The sequence below is a fragment of the Bombina bombina genome, chromosome 5 (assembly GCF_027579735.1).
Source record: "Bombina bombina isolate aBomBom1 chromosome 5, aBomBom1.pri, whole genome shotgun sequence".
NCBI classification, from domain to species: domain Eukaryota; kingdom Metazoa; phylum Chordata; class Amphibia; order Anura; family Bombinatoridae; genus Bombina; species Bombina bombina.
Genome location: NC_069503.1, coordinates 560,652,549 through 560,674,334, shown reverse-complemented (window position 1 = coordinate 560,674,334; position 21,786 = coordinate 560,652,549). Strand labels below are relative to the sequence as shown.

At 38.8% G+C, this 21,786-nt stretch overlaps 1 protein-coding gene across 1 annotated transcript in view; it reads left to right on the top strand.

The window, feature by feature from the left end:
- The window catches only part of LOC128661553 (CLIP-associating protein 2-like), an 898,219-nt gene that overhangs the window by 795,847 nt on the left and 80,586 nt on the right, over positions 1 to 21,786 (top strand). The window contains exon 26 of the mRNA XM_053715796.1: positions 9,752 to 9,880. Coding sequence (XP_053571771.1) covers positions 9,752 to 9,880 — 129 coding nt within the window. The remainder of the gene's footprint in view (positions 1 to 9,751; positions 9,881 to 21,786) is intronic.

Below are 21,786 nucleotides of genomic sequence, written 5' to 3'. Positions count from 1 at the left end.
ATAGAAGTGGGCTAGTGTGTGACAAATTACCTATAGAAGTGAATAGATGTGAGCCAGTGTGTGACAAATAACCTATAGAAGTAAATAGAAGTGGGCCAGTGTGTGACAAATAACCTATAGAAGTGAATAGGAGTGGGCTAGTGTGTGACAAATAACATATAGAAGTGAATAGAAGTGAGTCAGTGTGTGACAAATAACCTATAGAAGTAAATAGGAGTGGGCTAGTGTGTGACAAATAACCTATAGAAGTAAATAGGAGTGAGCCAGTGTGTGACAAATAACCTATAGAAGTGAATAGAAGTGAGTCAGTGTGTGACAAATAACCTATAGAAGTAAATAGAAGTGAGCCAATGTGTGACAAATAACCTATATAAGTGAATAGGAGTGGGCCAGTGTGTGACAAATAACCTATAGAAGTAAATAGGAGTGGGCCAGTGTGTGACAAATAACCTATAGAAGTGAATATAAGTGAGCCAGTGTGTGACAAATAACCTATAGAAGTAAATAGAAGTGAGCCAGTGTGTGACAAATAATCTATAGAAGTAAATAGAAGTGAGCCAGTGTGTGACAAATAACCTATAGAAGTAAATAGAAGTGAGCTAGTGTGTGACAAATAACCTATAGAAGTAAATAGAAGTGAGCCAGTGTGTGACAAATAACCTATAGAAGTGAGCCAGTGTGTGAAAAATAACCTATAGAAGTGAATAGAAGCGAGCCAGTGTGTGACAAATAAACTATAGAAGTAAATAGGAGTGGGCTAGTGTGTGACAAATAACCTATAGAAGGGAATTGAAGTGAGCCAGTGTGTGACAAATAACCTATATAAGTGTATAGAAGTGAGCCAGTGTGTGATAAATAACCTATAGAAGTGAGCCAGTATGTGACAAATAACCTATAGAAGTAAATAGAAGTGAGCCAGTGTGTGACAAATAACCTATAGAAGTGAGCCAGTGTGTGACAAATAACCTATAGAGCCAGTGTGTGACAAATAACCTATAGAAGTGAGCCAGTGTGTGACAAATAACCTATAGAAGTGCATAGAAGTGAGCCATTGTGTGACAAATAACCTATAGAAGTGAGCCAGTTTGTGACAAATAACCTATAGAAGTGGGCTAGTGTGTGACAAATAACCTATAGAAGTGAGCCAGTTTGTGACAAATAACCTATAGAAGTGGGCTAGTGTGTGACAAATAAACTATAGAAGTGAGCCAGTGTGTGACAAATAAACTATAGAAGTAAGCCAGTGTGTGACAAATAAACTATAGAAGTAAGCCAGTGTGTGACAACCTATAAAAGTGAGAGCCAGTGTGTGACAAATAAACTATAAAAGTGAGCCAGTGTGTGACAAATAAACTATAAAAGTGAGCCAGTGTGTGACAAATAAACTATAGAAGTGAGCCAGTGTGTGACAAATAAACTATAGAAGTGAGCCAGTGTGTGACAAATAACATATAGAAGTAAATATAAGTGAGCCAGTGTGTGACAAATAACATATAGAAGTAAATATAAGTGAGCCAGTGTGTGACAAATAACCTATAGAAGTGAATAGAAGTGGGCTAGTGTGTGACAAATAACCTATAGAAGTAAATAGAAGTGGGCTAGTGTGTGACAAAATAACCTATAGAAGTAAATAGAAGTGAGCCAGTGTGTGACAAATAAACTATAGAAGTGAGCCAGTGTGTGACAAATAACATATAGAAGTAAATATGTGAGCCAGTGTGTGGAAAAATAACCTATAGAAGTGAATAGAAGTGGGCTAGTGTGTGACAAATAACCTATAGAAGTAACTAGAAGTGGGCTAGTGTGTGACAAATAACCTATAGAAGTAAATAGAAGTGGGCTAGTGTGTGACAAATAACCTATAGAAGTAATTAGAAGTGGGCCAGTGTGTGACAAATAACCTATAGAAGTAAATAGAAGTGGGCTAGTGTGTGACAAATAACCTATAGAAGTGAGCCAGTGTGTGACAAATAATATATAGAAGTAAATAGAAGTGAGCCAGTGTGTGACAAATAACCTATAGAAGTAAATAGAAGTGAGCCAGTGTGTGACAAATAACCTATAGAAGTAAATAGAAGTGAGCCAGTGTGTGACAAATAACCTATAGAAGTGAGCCAGTGTGTGACAAATAAACTATAAAAGTGAGCCAGTGTCTGACAAATAAACTATAGAAGTGTGCCAGTGTGTGACAAATAAACTGTAAAAGTGAGCCAGTGTGTGACAAATAAACTATAGAAGTAAATAGAAGTGGGCTAGTGTGTGACAAATAACCTATAGAAGTAAATAGAAGTGGGCCAGTGTGTGACAAATAACCTATAGAAGTAAATAGGAGTGGGCTAGTGTGTGACAAATAACCTATAGAAGTGAGCCAGTGTGTGACAAATAACCTATAGAAGTGAATAGAAGTGGGCTAGTGTGTGACAAATTACCTATTGAAGTGAATAGATGTGAGCCAGTGTGTGACAATTAACCTATAGAAGTGAATAGGAGTGGGCTAGTGTGTGACAAATAACCTATAGAAGTGAATAGAAGTGAGTCAGTGTGTGACAAATAACCTATAGAAGTAAATAGGAGTGGGCTAGTGTGTGACAAATAACCTATAGAAGTAAATAGGAGTGAGCCAGTGTGTGACAAATAACCTATAGAAGTGAATAGAAGTGAGTCAGTGTGTGACAAATAACCTAAAGAAGTAAATAGAAGTGAGCCAGTGTGTGACAAATAACCTATAGAAGTGGGCCAGTGTGTGACAAATAACCTATAGAAGTGAATATAAGTGAGCCAGTGTGTGACAAATAACCTATAGAACTAAATAGAAGTGAGCCAGTGTGTGCCAAATAACATATAGAACTAAATAGAAGTGAGCCAGTGTGTGACAAATAACCTATAGAAGTAAATAGAAGTGAGCCAGTGTGTGACAAATAAGCTATAGAAGTGAATAGAAGTGGGCTAGTGTGTGACAAATAACCTATAGAAGTGAGCCAGTGTGTGACAAGTAATCTATAGAAGTAAATAGAAGTGAGCCAGTGTGTGACAAATAACCTATAGAAGTAAATAGAAGTGAGCCAGTGTGTGACAAATAACCTATAGAAGTAAATAGAAGTGAGCCAGTGTGTGACAAATAACCTATAGAAGTGAGCCAGTGTGTGACAAATAAACTATAAAAGTGAGCCAGTGTCTGACAAATAAACTATAGAAGTGAGCCAGTGTGTGACAAATAAACTATAGAAGTAAATAGAAGTGGGCTAGTGTGTGACAAATAACCTATAGAAGTAAATAGAAGTGGGCCAGTGTGTGACAAATAACCTATAGAAGTAAATAGGAGTGGGCTAGTGTGTGACAAATAACCTATAGAAGTGAGCCAGTGTGTGACAAATAACCTATAGAAGTGAATAGAAGTGGGCTAGTGTGTGACAAATTACCTATTGAAGTGAATAGATGTGAGCCAGTGTGTGACAAATAACCTATAGAAGTGAATAGAAGTGGGCTAGTGTGTGACAAATAACCTATAGAAGTAAATAGAAGGGGGCCAGTGTGTGACAAATAACCTATAGAAGTAAATATAAGTGGGCCAGTGTGTGACAAATAACCTATAGAAGTGAATAGATGTGAGCCAGTGTGTGACAAATAACCTATAGAAGTGAATAGAAGTGGGCTAGTGTGTGACAAATAACCTAAAGAAGTAAATAGAAGTGGGCCAGTGTGTGACAAATAACCTATAGAAGTGAATTGGAGTGCGCTAGTGTGTGACAAATAACCTATAGAAGTGAGTCAGTGTGTGACAACCTATAGAAGTAAATAGGAGTGGGCTAGTGTGTGACAAATAACCTATAGAAGTAAATAGGAGTGAGCCAGTGTGTGACAAATAACCTATAGAAGTGAATATAAGTGAGCCAGTATGTGACAAATAACCTATAGAAGTGAATAGAAGTGAGTCAGTGTGTGACAAATAACCTATAGAAGTGAATAGGAGTGGGCTAGTGTGTGACAAATAACCTATAGAAGTGAATAGAAGTGAGCCCGTGTGTGCCAAATAACATATAGAACTAAATAGAAGTGGGCTAGTGTGTGACAAATAACCTATAGAAGTGAATATAAGTAAGCCAGTATGTGACAAATAACCTATAGAAGTGAATAGAAGTGAGTCAGTGTGTGACAAATAACCTATAGAAGTGAATAGAAGTGGGCCAGTGTGTGAGAAATAACCTATAGAAGTGAATAGAAGTGGGCTAGTGTGTGACAAATAACCTATAGAAGTGAGCCAGTGTGTGACAAATAATCTATAGAAGTAAATAGAAGTGAGCCAGTGTGTGACAAATAACCTATAGAAGTAAATAGAAGTGAGCTAGTGTGTGACAAATAACCTATAGAAGTAAATAGAAGTGAGCCAGTGTGTGACAAATAAACTATAAAAGTGAGCCAGTGTCTGACAAATAAACTATAGAAGTGTGCCAGTGTGTGACAAATAAACTGTAAAAGTGAGCCAGTGTGTGACAAATAAACTATAGAAGTAAATAGAAGTGGGCTAGTGTGTGACAAATAACCTATAGAAGTAAATAGATGTGGGCCAGTGTGTGACAAATAACCTATAGAAGTAAATAGGAGTGGGCTAGTGTGTGACAAATAACCTATAGAAGTGAGCCAGTGTGTGACAAATAACCTATAGAAGTGAATAGAAGTGGGCTAGTGTGTGACCAATTACCTATTGAAGTGAATAGATGTGAGCCAGTGTGTGACAAATAACCTATAGAAGTGAATAGAAGTGGGCTAGTGTGTGACAAATAACCTATAGAAGTAAATAGAAGGGGGCCAGTGTGTGACAAATAACCTATAGAAGTAAATATAAGTGGGCCAGTGTGTGACAAATAACCTATAGAAGTGAATAGATGTGAGCCAGTGTGTGACAAATAACCTATAGAAGTGAATAGAAGTGGGCTAGTGTGTGACAAATAACCTAAAGAAGTAAATAGAAGTGGGCCAGTGTGTGACAAATAACCTATAGAAGTGAATAGGAGTGGGCTAGTGTGTGACAAATAACCTATAGAAGTGAATAGAAGTGAGTCAGTGCGTGACAACCTATAGAAGTAAATAGGAGTGGGCTAGTGTGTGACAAATAACCTATAGAAGTAAATAGGAGTGAGCCAGTGTGTGACAAATAACCTATAGAAGTGAATATAAGTGAGCCAGTATGTGACAAATAACCTATAGAAGTGAATAGAAGTGAGTCAGTGTGTGACAAATAACCTATAGAAGTGAATAGGAGTGGGCTAGTGTGTGACAAATAACCTATAGAAGTGAATAGAAGTGAGCCAGTGTGTGCCAAATAACATATAGAACTAAATAGAAGTGGGCTAGTGTGTGACAAATAACCTATAGAAGTGAATAGAAGTGGGCCAGTGTGTGAGAAATAACCTATAGAAGTGAATAGAAGTGGGCTAGTGTGTGACAAATAACCTATAGAACTGAATAGAAGTGGGCTAGTGTGTGATAAATTACCTATAGAAGTAAATAGAAGTGGGCCAGTGTGTGACAAATAACCTATAGAAGTGAATAGAAGTGATCCAGTGTGTGACAAATAACCTATAGAAGTGAATAGAAGTGAGTCAGTGTGTGACAAATAACCTATAGAAGTGAGTCAGTGTGTGACAAATAACCTATAGAAGTAAATAGAAGTGGGCCAGTGTGTGACAAATAACCTATAGAAGTGAATAGAAGTGAGCCAGTGTGTGACAAATAACCTATAGAAGTGAATAGAAGTGGGCTAGTGTGTGACAAATTACCTATAGAAGTGAATAGATGTGAGCCAGTGTGTGACAAATAACCTATAGAAGTGAATAGAAGTGGGCTAGTGTGTGACAAATAACCTAAAGAAGTAAATATAAGTGGGCCAGTGTGTGACAAATAACCTATAGAAGTGAATAGGAGTGGGCTAGTGTGTGACATATAACCTATAGAAGTGAATAGAAGTGAGTCAGTGTGTGACAAATAACCTATAGAAGTAAATAGGAGTGGGCTAGTGTGTGACAAATAACCTATAGAAGTAAATAGGAGTGAGCCAGTGTGTGACAAATAACCTATAGAAGTGAATAGAAGTGAGTCAGTGTGTGACAAATAACCTATAGAAGTGAATAGGAGTGGGCTAGTGTGTGACAAATAACCTATAGAAGTGAATATAAGTGAGCCAGTGTGTGACAAATAACCTATAGAAGTAAATAGAAGTGAGCCAGTGTGTGACAAATAACCTATATAAGTGAATAGGAGTGGGCCAGTGTGTGACAAATAACCTATAGAAGTAAATAGGAGTGGGCCAGTGTGTGACAAATAACCTATAGAAGTGAATATAAGTGAGCCAGTGTGTGACAAATAACCTATAGAAGTAAATAGAAGTGAGCCAGTGTGTGCCAAATAACATATAGAACTAAATAGAAGTGGGCTAGTGTGTGACAAATAACCTATAGAAGTGAATAGAAGTGGGCCAGTGTGTGACAAATAACCTATAGAAGTGAATAGAAGTGAGCCAGTGTGTGACAAATAACTTATAGAAGTGAATAGAAGTAAGTCAGTGTGTGACAAATAACTTATAGAAGTGAATAGAAGTGAGTCAGTGTGTGACAAATAACCTATAGAAGTGGGCCAGTGTGTGACAAATAACATATAGAAGTGAATATAAGTGAGCCAGTGTGTGACAAATAACCTATAGAAGTAAATAGAAGTGAGCCAGTGTGTGCCAAATAACATATAGAACTAAATAGAAGTGAGCCAGTGTGTGCCAAATAACATATAGAACTAAATAGAAGTGAGCCAGTGTGTGACAAATAACCTATAGAAGTAAATATAAGTGAGCCAGTGTGTGACAAATAAGCTATAGAAGTGAATAGAAGTGAGCCAGTGTGTGACAAATAACCTATAGAAGTGAATATAAGTGAGCCAGTATGTGACAAATAACCTATAGAAGTGAATAGAAGTGAGTCAGTGTGTGACAAATAACCTATAGAAGTGAATAGGAGTGGGCTAGTGTGTGACAAATAACCTATAGAAGTGAATAGAAGTGAGCCAGTGTGTGCCAAATAACATATAGAACTAAATAGAAGTGGGCCAGTGTGTGACAAATAACCTATAGAAGTGAATAGGAGTGGGCTAGTGTGTGACATATAACCTATAGAAGTGAATAGAAGTGAGTCAGTGTGTGACAAATAACCTATAGAAGTAAATAGGAGTGGGCTAGTGTGTGACAAATAACCTATAGAAGTAAATAGGAGTGAGCCAGTGTGTGACAAATAACCTATAGAAGTGAATAGAAGTGAGTCAGTGTGTGACAAATAACCTATAGAAGTGAATAGGAGTGGGCTAGTGTGTGACAAATAACCTATAGAAGTGAATATAAGTGAGCCAGTGTGTGACAAATAACCTATAGAAGTAAATAGAAGTGAGCCAGTGTGTGACAAATAACCTATATATGTGAATAGGAGTGGGCCAGTGTGTGACAAATAACCTATAGAAGTGAATATAAGTGAGCCAGTGTGTGACAAATAACCTATAGAAGTAAATAGAAGTGAGCCAGTGTGTGCCAAATAACATATAGAACTAAATAGAAGTGGGCTAGTGTGTGACAAATAACCTATAGAAGTGAATAGAAGTGGGCCAGTGTGTGACAAATAACCTATAGAAGTGAATAGAAGTGAGCCAGTGTGTGACAAATAACTTATAGAAGTGAATAGAAGTAAGTCAGTGTGTGACAAATAACTTATAGAAGTGAATAGAAGTGAGTCAGTGTGTGACAAATAACCTATAGAAGTGGGCCAGTGTGTGACAAATAACCTATAGAAGTGAATATAAGTGAGCCAGTGTGTGACAAATAACCTATAGAAGTAAATAGAAGTGAGCCAGTGTGTGCCAAATAACATATAGAACTAAATAGAAGTGAGCCAGTGTGTGACAAATAACCTATAGAAGTAAATAGAAGTGAGCCAGTGTGTGACAAATAAGCTATAGAAGTGAATAGAAGTGAGCCAGTGTGTGACAAATAACCTATAGAAGTGAATATAAGTGAGCCAGTGTGTGACAAATAACCTATAGAAGTAAATAGAAGTGAGCCAGTGTGTGCCAAATAACATATAGAACTAAATAGAAGTGAGCCAGTGTGTGGCAAATAACATATAGAACTAAATAGAAGTGAGCCAGTGTGGGACAAATAACCTATAGAAGTAAATAGAAGTGAGCCGGTGTGTGACAAATAACCTATAGAAGTGAATATAAGTGAACCAGTGTGTGACAAATAACCTATAGAAGTGAGCCAGTGTGTGACAAATAACCTATAGAAGTGAATAGAAGTGAGCCAGTGTGTGACAAATAACCTATAGAAGTGAATAGAAGTGGGCCAGTGTGTGACAAATAACCTATAGAAGTGAATAGAAGTGAGCCAGTGTGTGACAAATAACTTTTAGAAGTGAATAGAAGTAAGTCAGTGTGTGACAAATAACTTATAGAAGTGAGTCAGTGTGTGACAAATAACCTATAGAAGTGGGCCAGTGTGTGACAAATAACCTATAGAAGTGAATAGAAGTGAGCCAGTGTGTGACAAATAACTTATAGAAGTGAGTCAGTGTGTGACAAATAACTTATAGAAGTGAATAGAAGTTAGCTAGTGTGTGACAAATAACCTATAGAAGTAAATAGAAGTGGGCCAGTGTGTGACAAATAACCTATAGAAGTAAGCCAGTGTGTGAGGAATAACCTATAGACGTCTATAGAAGTGAGCCAGTGTTTGACAAATAACCTATAGAAGTGTATAGCAGTGAGCCAGTGTGTGACAAATAACCTATAGAAGTAAGCCAGTGTGTGACAAATAACTTATAGAAGTGTATAGAAGTGAGCTAGTGTGTGACAAATAACCTATAGAAGTAAGCCAGTGTGTGAGGAATAACCTATAGATGTCTATAGAATTGAGCCAGTGTTTGACAAATAACCTATAGAAGTGTATAGCAGTGAGCCAGTGTGTGACAAATAACCTATAGAAGTGAGCCAGTGTGTGACAAATAACCTATAGAAGTGTATAGAAGTGAGCCAGTGTGTGACAAATAACCTATAGAAGTGAGCCAGTGTGTGACAAATAACTTATAGAAGTGAGTGGCAAATAACCTAAAGAAGTGAACCTTAGGGGCCCGTATTTATGAAGCAGCGGTCATCAGACCGCTGCTTCCCTAACCTTTCACCACCTCTTAGGTGACGAATTTCAATCTCCCCGGTCTCATGCGACCGATGAGATTGACAGCTCCTGCCTGCGCTTGATTGGCTGTGCGTGGGCAGGGGGCGGTATTGCATGCAAGCACAAAATAGCGCTCGTGTGCAATGCTGAACCAGAGGCGAGCTGCAGCGGACAGGGGCGCGTATGTTCGCCCCTGTCTGCCGCAGCTTGATAAATCGACCCCTTAGAGGGAGCTATAGTATAGTAAGTTGTATACTTATAGAAGTGGTTAAACAAGACTATTTGATCACAATCTGAGATTGAATTTTTGGACAGGTGTGTGAGTAACAGACAGAGCTGTGGGTGTTTCCCAACTGTTGCAACTTTCATCAACCTTCCTTAATAGGGGGGTGTAATTATGTTACAAATGCATTTGAATACCTTGTGATAAGAGGCTTCTGATTTAGAAAAATGTAGAAAATTCATAAGATGCAGATGGAACTTCCCTTTATTTCTAATTCTGTGTATATGGCATTTTATATATTGATTGTCTTACATTTTCTGTTTCAGCATATTATTCGCGCTATGGCACTAAGGGTGCTACAAGAGATACTGAAACATCAGCCATCGAGATTTAAAAATTACGCGGAACTCACTATTATGAAAACCCTGGAGGCTCACAAAGATCCACATAAGGAAGTAAGATGTGATTAGTGAATTTAAAAAAGTAAAAATGTATAGTATATTTTTTATTTTTTTTTAAAGTAGAATTGATTTATTTCTTGGGTTGAATATATTAGTTATAAGAAAAAATAGCAATAGTGTGTGTTTTAACTACGACAATCTGAAAATTATAATTTCACCATTGGGACTGTTGTTTCATGTTGTATCCAAACTCTCTCTATTACTATGTGAATTATGTGCATTTTTCTTTTAATACTTGTGCTGCCATCAAAGTTTAGAACCCAGGGGCAAGATTACATATGCAGCGTTGTCAGATAAATAAAAAAATAAAAATTTTACTCCCATAAGCTGACATAGAACCGCGTCGCAAATCAGTATCACATATTCAGCGCAAGGACTTTTAAGGGTAGTAAAAGAGCTGAATGCCCTTTTAAGGGCAATGCACATACAAATGCCCCTTTAGGTGCAATGGGTAGTTTAGGTTTTTTAGTGTTAGGTTTATTTATTTTTGGGGGTTTGGTGGGTGGTAAGTTTTACTGTTAGAGGGGGGACTTCGTATTTTTTAAGGTAAAAGAGCTGTTTAACTTAGGGCAATGCCCTACAAAAAGCCCTCTTAAGGGCTATTGGTAGTTTAGCATTAGATAAGGGGGGGCTTTTTTATTTTCATAGAGAATAGGTTTACTTTTTTTTTATTTTGGATCATTTTGTTTATTATTTTATGTAATGTTAGACTTTTTTTATTTTTTATAATCTTACATTAATTTTTATTTTTTTTTAATTTTAAGTAATGTTAGCTTTTTTATTTTCATTGTAACTTACGCCTAGATTTAGAGCTCTGCGTTAGCCGTCAAAAGCAGCGTTAAGGGGTCCTAACGCTGCTTTTGGCCGCCCGCTGGTATTTAGAGTCAGACAGGAAAGGGTCTAACGCTCACTTTCAAACCGTGACTTTTCCATACCGCAGATCCCCTTACGCCAATTGCGTATCCTATCTTTTCAATGGGATCTTCCTAATGCCGGTATTTAGAGTCTTGGCTGAAGTGCCTCTACCGACAAGACTCCAGCCGCAAAAAAAAGTCAGTAGTTAAGAGCTTTATGGGCTAACGCCGGTTTATAAAGCTCTTAACTACAGTGCTCTAAAGTACACTAACACCCATAAACTACCTATGTACCCCTAAACCGAGGTCCCCCCACATCGCCGCCACTATAATAAATATTTTTAACACCTAATCTGCCGACCGCACACCGCCGCCACCTACATTATCCCAATGAACCCCTAATCTGCTGCCCCTAACATCGCCGACACCTACATAATATTTATTAACCCCTAATCTGCCCCCCCCAAACGTCGCCGCTACCTAACTACACTTATTAACCCCTAATCTGCCGACCAGACCTCGCTGCCACTATAATAAATGTATTAACCCCTAAACTGCTGCACTCCCGCCTCGCAAACACTATAATAAATAGTATTAACCCCTAATCTGCCCTCCCTAATATCTCTGCCACCTAACTTCAAGTATTAACCCCTAATCTGCCGACTGGACCTCGCCGCTACTCTAATAAATGTATTAACCCCTAAAGCTAAGTCTAACCCTAACATCCCCCTAAGTTAAATATAATTTTAATCTAACAAAATAAATTAAATCTTATTAACTGAAGTATTCCTATTTAAAACTAAATACTTACCTGTAAAATAAACCCTAATACAGCTACAATATAACGAATAATTATATTGTAGCTATTTTAGGATTTATATTTATTTTACAGGCAACTTTGTATTTATTTTAACTAGGTACAATAGCTATTAAATAGTTATTAACTATTTAATAGCTGCCTAGTTAAAATAATTACAAAATTACCTGTAAAATAAATCCTAACCTAAGTTACAATTAAACCTAACACTACACTATCAATAAATTAATTAAATAAATTACCTACAATTACATACAATTAAATAAACTAAACTAAATTACAAAAAAAACAAAACACTAAATTACAAAAAATAAAAAAAGATTACAAGAATATTAGGCTAATTACACCTACTCTAAGCCCCCTAATAAAATAAAAAAGCCCCCCAAAATAATAAAGGTCCCTACCCAATTCTAAATTAAAAAGTAACCGGCTCTTTTACCTTAAAAGGGCTTTTTGCGGGGCATGCCCCTAAGTAATCAGCTCTTTTGCCTGTAAAAAAAAATACAACCCCCCCAACATTAAAACCCACCACAACCCCCCTACTCTAACCCAAACCCCCCTTAAATAAACCTAACACTACCCCCCTGAAGATCTCCCTACCTTGAGTCGTGTTCACCCAGCCGGGCACCGATGGACCAAAAGAGGACATCCGGAGCAGCAGAAGTCTTCATCCTATCCGGGCAGAAGAGGACATCCGGACCGGCAGACATCTTCATCCAAGCGTCATCTTCTATCTTCATCCATCTGGAGCGGAGCCATCTTCTTCCAGCCGGCACGGATCCATCCTCTTCAACCGATGCCTACTCGCCGAATGAAGGTTCCTTTAAATGACGTCATCCAAGATGGCGTCCCTCAAATTCCGATTGGCTGATAGGATTCTATCAGCCAATCGGAATTAAGGTAGGAAAAATCTGATTGGCTGATCCAATCAGCCAATCAGATTGAGCTTGCATTCTATTGGCTGATCGGAAAAGCCAATAGAATGCGAGCTCAATCTGATTGGCTGATTGGATCAGCCAATTGGATTGAACTTGAATCTGATTGGCTGATTCTGCCCGGATAGGATGAAGACTTCTGCTGCTCCGGATGTCCTCTTTTGGTCCATCGGTGCCCGGCTGGGTAAACACGACTCAAGGTAGGGTGATCTTCAGGGGTGTAGTGTTAGGTTTATTTAAGGGGGGTTTGGGTTAGAGTAGGGGTATGTGGGTGGTGGGTTTTAATGTTGGGGGGGGTTGTATTTTTTTTTTACAGGCAAAAGAGCTGATTACTTAGGGGCATGCCCCGCAAAAAGCCCTTTTAAGGGCTGGTAAAAGAGCTGGTTACTTTTTAATTTAGAATAGGGTAGGGACCTTTATTATTTTGGGGGGGCTTTTTTTATTTTATTAGGGGGCTTAGAGTAGGTGTAATTAGCCTAATATTCTTGTAATCTTTTTTTATTTTTTGTAATTTAGTGTTTGTTTGTTTTTGCAATTTAGTTTAGTTTATTTAAGTGTATGTAATTGTAGGTAATTTATTTAATTAATTTATTGATAGTGTAGTGTTAGGTTTAATTGTAACTTAGGTTAGGATTTATTTTACAGGTAATTTTGTAATTATTTTAACTAGGTAGCTATTAAATAGTTAATAACTATTTAATAGCTATTGTACCTAGTTAAAATAAATACAAAGTTGCCTGTAAAATAAATATAAATCCTAAAATAGCTACAATATAATTATTCGTTATATTGTAGCTATATTAGGGTTTATTTTACAGGTAAGTATTTAGTTTTAAATAGGAATACTTTAGTTAATAAGATTTAATTTATTTAGTTAGATTAAAATGATATTTAATTTAGGGGGGTGTTAGGGTTAGGGTTAGCTTTAGGGGTTAGTACATTTATTAGAGTAGCGGCGAGATCCGGTCGGCAGATTAGGGGTTAATACTTGAAGTTAGGTGGCGGAGACGTTGGGGGGGGGGGCAGATTAGGGGTTAATACTATTTATTATAGGGTTTGCGAGGCGGGAGTGCGACGGGTTTAGGGGTTAATAACTTTATTAGAGTAGCGTTGAGGTCCGGTCGGCAGATTAGGGGTTAATAAGTGTAGGTAAGGTAGCGGCGACGTTGGGGAGGGCAGATTAGGGGTTAATAAATATAATATAGGGGTCGGCGATGTTAGGGGCAACAGATTAGGGGTACATAGGTATAATGTAGGTTGCGGCGTTGTCCGGAGCGGCAGATTAGGGGTTAATAGTATAATGCAGGTGTCAGCGATAGCAGGGGCGGCAGATTAGGGGTTAATGAGTGTAAGGTTAGGGGTGTTTAGACTCGGGGTTCATGTTAGGGTGTTAGGTGTAGACTTAGAAAGTGTTTCCCCTTAGGAAACAATGGGGCTGCGTTGGGAGCTTAATGCTGCTTTTTTGCAGGTGTTAGGTTTTTTTTCATCCCAAACTGCCCCATTGTTTCCTATGGGGGAATCGTGCACGAGCACGTTTTGCCAGCTTACCGTTACCGTAAGCAACACTGGTATTGAGGGTTGAAGTGGCGGTTCATTCGGCTCAACGCACCCTTTTTGGAGCCTAACGCAGCCCTTCAGACAACTCTAAATACCATGCATTGTCTTAAGGGTGCGTTGGCAAAAAAAGCTGCGTTAGTTACGCGGGTCTTTACCGACAAAACTCTAAATCTAGCCGTTAGTGTCTTTTTAATTTAGGTAATTGTGGTTAATTTAGGGGGTGTTAGGTTAGGGGGCTTAGTAATTAAATTAGTTATTTGCGTTGTGGGGGTTTGGCGGATTAGGGGTTCATAGGTTGATTAGGGTACTTGCGTTGTGGGGGTTTGCCTGTTTAGGGGGTAAGTTTTATTAGGATAATTGCGTTGTGTGGGTTTGGCGGATTAGGGGTTAATAGATTTAATAGGTACTTTGCGATGTGGGTTAATGGCGGATTAGGGGTTAATAGTTTTAATAGGTACTTTGCGATGTGGGTTAATGGCGGATTAGGGGTTAATACATTTATTAGGTAGTTTGCGATGTTGGGGTTGGCGGATTTAGGGATGAATATTTTTACTAGGTAGATCACGATGTAAGTAAATGGAGGATTAGGGGTTAATAGTTTAATTAGGCATATTGCGTTGTGGGGGGTTGTCGGTTTAGGGGTTAATACTTTAATTATTAGTTCCGATGTGGGTTTGATGTCGGATATAGGGGTTTTACGTGTCAGGTTTATTTATGGGAGGCGGGTTAGACTTTTATGGGAGATTTGATATTTTTTTAATTTTCTTAGGCGCCGGCAGTTTCTAACATGACGTAAATCACTGGTAACTCCAGAAATTTGTATTTACACTCATTTCTAGACATCGCTAGTTTATCTGACTTGCGGAACTTTATGAACTGCCGGCGCCATATATATAATACCCCGATGTGCAAGGTGAAATTAGGGGCGGCGCGGGTTTCAGCAGTTTGCGCTGATGCATGCGCTGCATATGTAATCTCGCCCCAGTTGTCAGATTCTCTAAAGGTCTCAGGGCTTGTGAGATTATGTAAGAAATCTCACCTGTACTATGAAGCCTCAATTTTAACCTTGAGAATAGTGTGTTTCATGTAAAAATAGAGCTCACAAAAAATTGTTAATTTAAAAATTGATATGAAAAAAAACACACAGGGCCAGATTACAAGTGGAGTGCTAAATATCGCTTTCTTAGAAACATAGTAGATAAGGTTGAAAAAAGACTGAAGTCCATCGAGTTCAACCTATACAAATCTAAAATACTTACAAAAAGCTCCAGTTAAGCTTAAATAACCCCACTAAAAGGTGACTCATTTAATACTAGCAATCGTATCCATGAATTTTGTTTATATACAGAAATGTATCCAGAATATTTTTAAATGGATCTAGGGTATTGGCATTTACTACCTCCTTTGGTAATGAGTTCCACAATTTTATTGCTCTTACAGTGAAAAAACGTTTCTGTTGCAGGAGATTAAATCTCCTTTCCTCCAACCTTAAATTGTGACATCTTGTCAGAAACAATTTTCTTGGAATAAACAGAGCTTCTGCCATCTCTGAATACGGGCCTTGAATATATTTATCTAAAGTAATCATGTCACCTCTCAAGCGCCTTTTTTCTAAAGAAAACAGACCCAGTATGTCTAGCCTCTCCTCATAGGTTAATTTCTCCAATCCCCTTATTAACTTTGTGGCCCTTCTCTGAACTTTTTCTAGTTCTGCAATATCTTTTTTTGCGATCGGTCACCAGAACTGCACTCCATACTCAAGGTGAGGTCTCACCAGGGCTTTATATTGTGACATAATTATGCTTTCCTCCCTTGAATCAATGCCTCTTTTAATATATGCTAGTATCTTATTAGCCTTTGAAGCCGCTGCCCTGCATTGTGCACCCATCTTTAGCTTGTTATCTATTACTACTCCCAAATCCCTTTCCTCCTCTGTTTGGCTAAGTTTTGTCCCATTTAAATAATACGTTGCCTTCTTATTTTTACTTCCAAAATGTAGAACCTTGCATTTTTCCGTATTAAATCTAATTTTCCATTTACTTGCCCATACGTCTAATTTTTGCAGATCCATTTGTAATGAAAGTTCATCCTGCTCTGACCTAATGAACTTACTTAACTTAGTATCATCTGCAAAAATAGAGATGTCGCTATTTAATCCTTGCTCCGAGTCATTTATAAAAATATTAAAAAGAATGGGGCCCAGTACTGATCCCTGGGGGACTCCACTGATTACCTTTGTCCAATCTGAGTATGATCCATTTACTACTACTCGTTGCTCCCTATCTTTTATCCAGTTATTTATCCATGAGCTAACATTTTCAGCTATTCCCAGTCCCTTAATTTTGTGCATTAATCTCTCATGTGGCACTGTATCAAATGCCTTTGCAAAATCTAAGTATATCACATCAACTGATTCCCCTTTATCTATATTTTTACTTACTTCCTCATAGAATCTAATTAGATTAGTTTGACATGATCTATTTCTCCTAAAACCATGCTGATTAGATCTCATAATCTTGTTTACACCAATATTCTCATCAATATAATCCCTTATAATCCCTTCAAATATCTTCCCCACTATTGATGTCAGACTAACTGGTCTATAGTTTCCTGGATCATCCCTGCTTCCCTTTTTGAAGAGTGGCACCACATCAGCTTTATGCCAATCCTGGGGTACCATGCCTGAGGATAATTAGTCTTGAAAAATTAAGAGTAGAGGTTTGTCTATAACAGTGCTAAGTTCCCTTAACACCCTTGGATGTATTCCATCTGGGCCTGGAGTTTTATTTACCTTAATATTATCCATTTTTTTCCTGATATCCTCTAAACATAACCCAGTTAATGGTATGGACTGGCATGTTCTATTTTGTTCCAAAGTATCATCCAATGGTTCCTTTCTTGGGTATACTGAAGAAAAAAACTAGTTTAGTACCTTAGCCTTCTCCCTGTCATTTATCATGCTACCCACCACGCATTTTAATGTACCTATATTATCCTTCTTAGAATGTTTGCTATTTATGTACTTAAAGAACCTTTTAGGGTTAGACTTTGCAATTAATTTTTCATTTTCAATTTTGGCTAATTTGATTGTTTTTTTGCATGCATTGTTACATTCCTTATAAATATTGTATGTTGAGTCTGTACTATTTTCTTTGAATAATTTAAATGCCCTACGTTTTTTACTAATTTCTCTTAACACATTTTTATTTATTTCTACTCCCCTTAGGGCTAGATTTATCAAAGCTGAGGCGGACAGGGGCGCGTATACGTGCCCCTGTACGCCTCAGCTTGCCTGTGGCAGGGCGAATTTAGCAGCAGGAAATCACCATTGCACACAAGCCCAATTTTGCGCTCGCATGCAATCCCACCCCCTGCCCGCGCACAGCCAATCACGCGCGGGCAGGAGCTGTCAATCTCCTCGGTCAGACTAGACAGCTGAGATTGAATTTCGCCACCTTAGAGGTGGCGAAGAGTTTAGGGAAGCGGCGGTCTGGTGACCGCTTCTTTTTAAATTACGGCGAGCAAGTTCTTGTGAGAACTTGCAGCCATAGGGCTTTGATAAATCAAGCCCTTAGTAATACCAGAGCACGCTAATGTTGAAAGCAATGTTCCCATTGCTGAGAAGCATTGCACTCACAAGAATGCGCTTCCATTGGCTCAAAGGGGAGCCTCGTTCTTATGCCGTAACACACGGCATGATAACTTGCGCAGTGCAGGGGGTAAGTAGCTCTTCTATTGGCAGCAATTTGTAAATATATATGTATATGACTATATACAAATATATGTATCTGTTAATAGGTGTATATACACATATTAACACGTAAATATACAGTATATGTATATAATCATATACATATATATTTAAAGGGAAGACACAGTTTCCATTTTTTCTAACACCCCAGACTCGCTCATTTTAAAGCCCCTAAACTGCCTAGTGCTACTACATTTTTTTAAATAAAAAATTATAATACCCTCTATTTGAGGGCATTTGTGGCAGTTTTAGAAAATTAACCAGAGAGCTTGTGGTAGCAATAACCAGCCACTTATAAATGCTGGTTAATTATCGTGTGCCCAAAGATGGGCAAATTTGCCATTTGTGTGCGCGCTATAATTTAGCGTTCCACTTGTAATCTAGCTCACAGTAAACTATTTTATTGTTAAATCACATTTAAATTCATAACAAAATAGTTCTGCCAATACGTATGTTATGTGAAATTTAAAATCTAATTTGAAATTACATAGAAAAAAAACTATTTATTGGGACATTGTTTTCTATTAAATAATGTATTAGCTAAATCTAAACCTTTTTAAAACAAATGATAATTTTTACTGCAAGTGTTTTTCAATAACCAAACTCCGCCTATCATTTGCCCTATTTGGAGGAGACAAACTGGGCTTTAGTCTGCAGACCAGTGAACTTTTGTATTGGTGAGGGGCTAAGTTCATCCCAAACTATGAGTCGTTATAAATGGAGCAGTAAGCTAGCAAAGTTATCGACAGTTAAAAGTAGTTTACAACTCCAATTTAATAGCAGGTTTCCAGAGATGTCAATTGCTAAATTAATCACATCTTTATTAATAATAATAAAAAATAATAAAGAGTCCAAAAGCCAAATAACAAGCTAGGAGTCAAAGCCAGAGCTGGTAATCAGGCAAGCCGGGTCAGGAGCCAAAGCAAGTAGTCAGATGAGCCGGGGTCAGGAACACAAAGATCAGCGGAGAATCAGGAGCACAGGAACTCACAGTCAGAGACAACGAAAGGGCAAATGCAGACTAAACTGAGGCACTTTAATTAGTAATTGATAACATCATAATTCTGGGACTGCAACCTGTCTCTCACTGATGATGTTCTCCAGTTTGACCATAAGAGAGAGCCTGGGTGTAGTGAGCAGTGTTACACACTCTGTAGTAGGCGCAAAGAGAGACAGGTGTGTACATTTTTGCAACAAATAACAAACAAAAGCAGGGTGAAACCCTGACAGTACCCTCCCCTCAACGACCCCTCCCACCTCACTATTACGAGCAAACTCTGTTCAAGGTAACAGGTCAGACCAGTTATTATGGTGATCTGAGAAATTGCAATGGAGGAACTGTTCCAGAGCTTGGTTACACCATTCCGCAGCCCCATTGGATTGAGGGTGATAGGCCAAGGAGAAGGAAAGCTGGATCCCCATTTGAGCAAAAAAGACCGCCAAACAAACCCCGGTCCGAGACTATCTCCTTTGGTAACCCATGTAAATGAAAGACCTCCTGGGCAAAAATGAAAGCAAGCTCCTGAGCAGTAGGCAGCTGTTTCAAGGGAACGCATTGTGACATTTTGAAAAAACGGTCAACAACTATCAGGATAACAATATTGCCCTTGGAAACAGGAAGGTCGAAAATTAAGTCCATGGAAAGCTGTGTCCAAGGACATTTACCATTAGCAATAGGTTGGAGAAGAACCACAGGAAGACATCGAGGAGTCTTATTCTGCGCACAGACTGAACAAGAGGCAACATACGCAACAACATCAGAATACAGACCTGCCCACCAGAATTGTCGAGTGACAGACCAAATCATTTGGTTCTTGCCCGGGGGACCTGCGACTTTAGGATAGTGGTAAGTGGGCAATAGTTTGGTGCGCAGATTCTCAGGTACAAAGCACACATTGGTTTGTGCTGCCAGGATCTCCTCCTCCAAAGGAGAAGCCATATTGGTACGTATGGTGGCCAAAATATGGTCAGGAGGTATAACTGGTGTGGGTACATTCACCTCCTTGGACAGAGGTGAAAATTGATGAGCGAGGGCATCAGCCCTAACATTCTTACTACCAGGCAGGTAGGGAACTATCGCTCATCTGGCCTGTCGGGGCGACAAACGTTTAGCTTCGGATAGGTAAGTCAAATTTTTGTGGTCAATGAGGATGAGCACTGGTACGCTAGTACCTTTGAGAAGGTGCCTCCATTCCTTGAGTGCCAAAATTATGGCTAGTTTTGCAAATTTTGTAATTGCATTCCACTGGGGACAATTTCTTAGAAAAAAACCTGCACAAATGCAAGGGACCCTCTAACATAGGACGTTGAGACAAGAGGGCGCCTAGAATTTGATGCCTCTTACAATGTCTCTAACTCCCCATACATTGATTTTGACTAGTCATATGCATTTGGCAAATATGACCGCGGGTTTGCACAGATTTGCACAGATCTTTGTGTGTTGCACTTTCACACAAATAAATCCAGCTCCAGAAAAGAGCTGAGTGCTGCTACCTGTGGCCATATAAAATATTTGTTTATAAAACGCCTAATGCACTTTTGAATATTCCTTATCACATGAGTTTCCTGCCTCTGCTTTTGAACTAAACAGGGGCGTTCCATGGATGTAGCTAAATGTTCTTTGCAAGGTCTGGCATATTCTCTAAACATTTTCCCCCTGTTTCTCTGAAAGGTAGCAAGATTGAGTAAAAAGGCACAGAACACGTCCCTACTATAAAACACATGCATAAAAAAATGTATACGCAGATATTAGTGTAATCTGGGGCGCGATCCGATATATGACGCAGGTTTCGGCGCAAGCGTGGAAACCTGCGCCACCCGTAGTTTCAGCTCGCAACTCGAGCTATCCCATATACGGCGCCGTCAGATGCTAAAGTGCCATAAGTCTGACAAACTAGCGATATCTAGAAATCTGCGTAAGTACAAATTTCTGGAGTCGCCAGTGACTTACGGCACTTTAGAAACTGCCGGCGCCTACAAAAACTGACTAAAGTATTAAATCTCCCGTACCGTCTAACACGCCTCCCAAACATAGCCCGACACGTATACCCCTCTATCCGCTATCACCCCTCACTCTCCTAATAATAAATGCATTAACCGCTAAACCGCCGCTCCCGGACCCCGCCGCACCTAATAAAGTTATTAACCCCTAAACCGCCGCTCCCGGACCCCGCCGCCACCTACATTAACTACCCCCTAATGTGAGCCCCTTACTCCGCCGCCACCTACATTACCTACCCCCTAATGTGAGCCCCTTACACCGCCGCCACCTATATTAACTACCCCCTAATGTGAGCCCCTTACTCCGCCGCTACCTACATTACCTACCCCCTAATGTGATCTCCTTACACCGCCGCCACCTATATTAACTACCCCCTAATGTGAGCCCCTTACTCCGCTGCCACCTACATTACCTACCCCTAATGTGATCTCCTTACACCGCCACCACCTACATTACCTACCCCCTAATGTGAGCTCCTACCCCGCCGCCAGCTATATTAAAATTATTAACCCCTAATTTAATCCCCCTACACCGCCGCCAGCTATATTAAATTAATTAACCCCTAAAATACTAAAATATCTCTACCACTAAACCTAAGTCTAACCCTACAAATAGCCCTGAAAAGGGCTTTTTGCGTGGCATTACCCCAAAGTAATCAGCTCTTTTACCAGCCCTTAAAAGGGCTTTTTGCGGGGCATTGTCACAAAGTAATCAGCTCTTTTGCCTGTAATCTAAATCCCCCTACACCGCCACCACCTATAATAAATGTATTACCCCCTAATCTAATCCCCCTACACCGCCGCCACCTATATTAAAATTATTAACCCCTAATCTAATCCCCCTACACCGCCGCCACCTATATTAACCCTAATTATATTAGGGTTAATATAGTTAATATAGTTATTATATTATATATATTAACTATATTAACCCTAATTATATTAGGGTTAATATAGTTATTATATTATATATATATTAACTATAT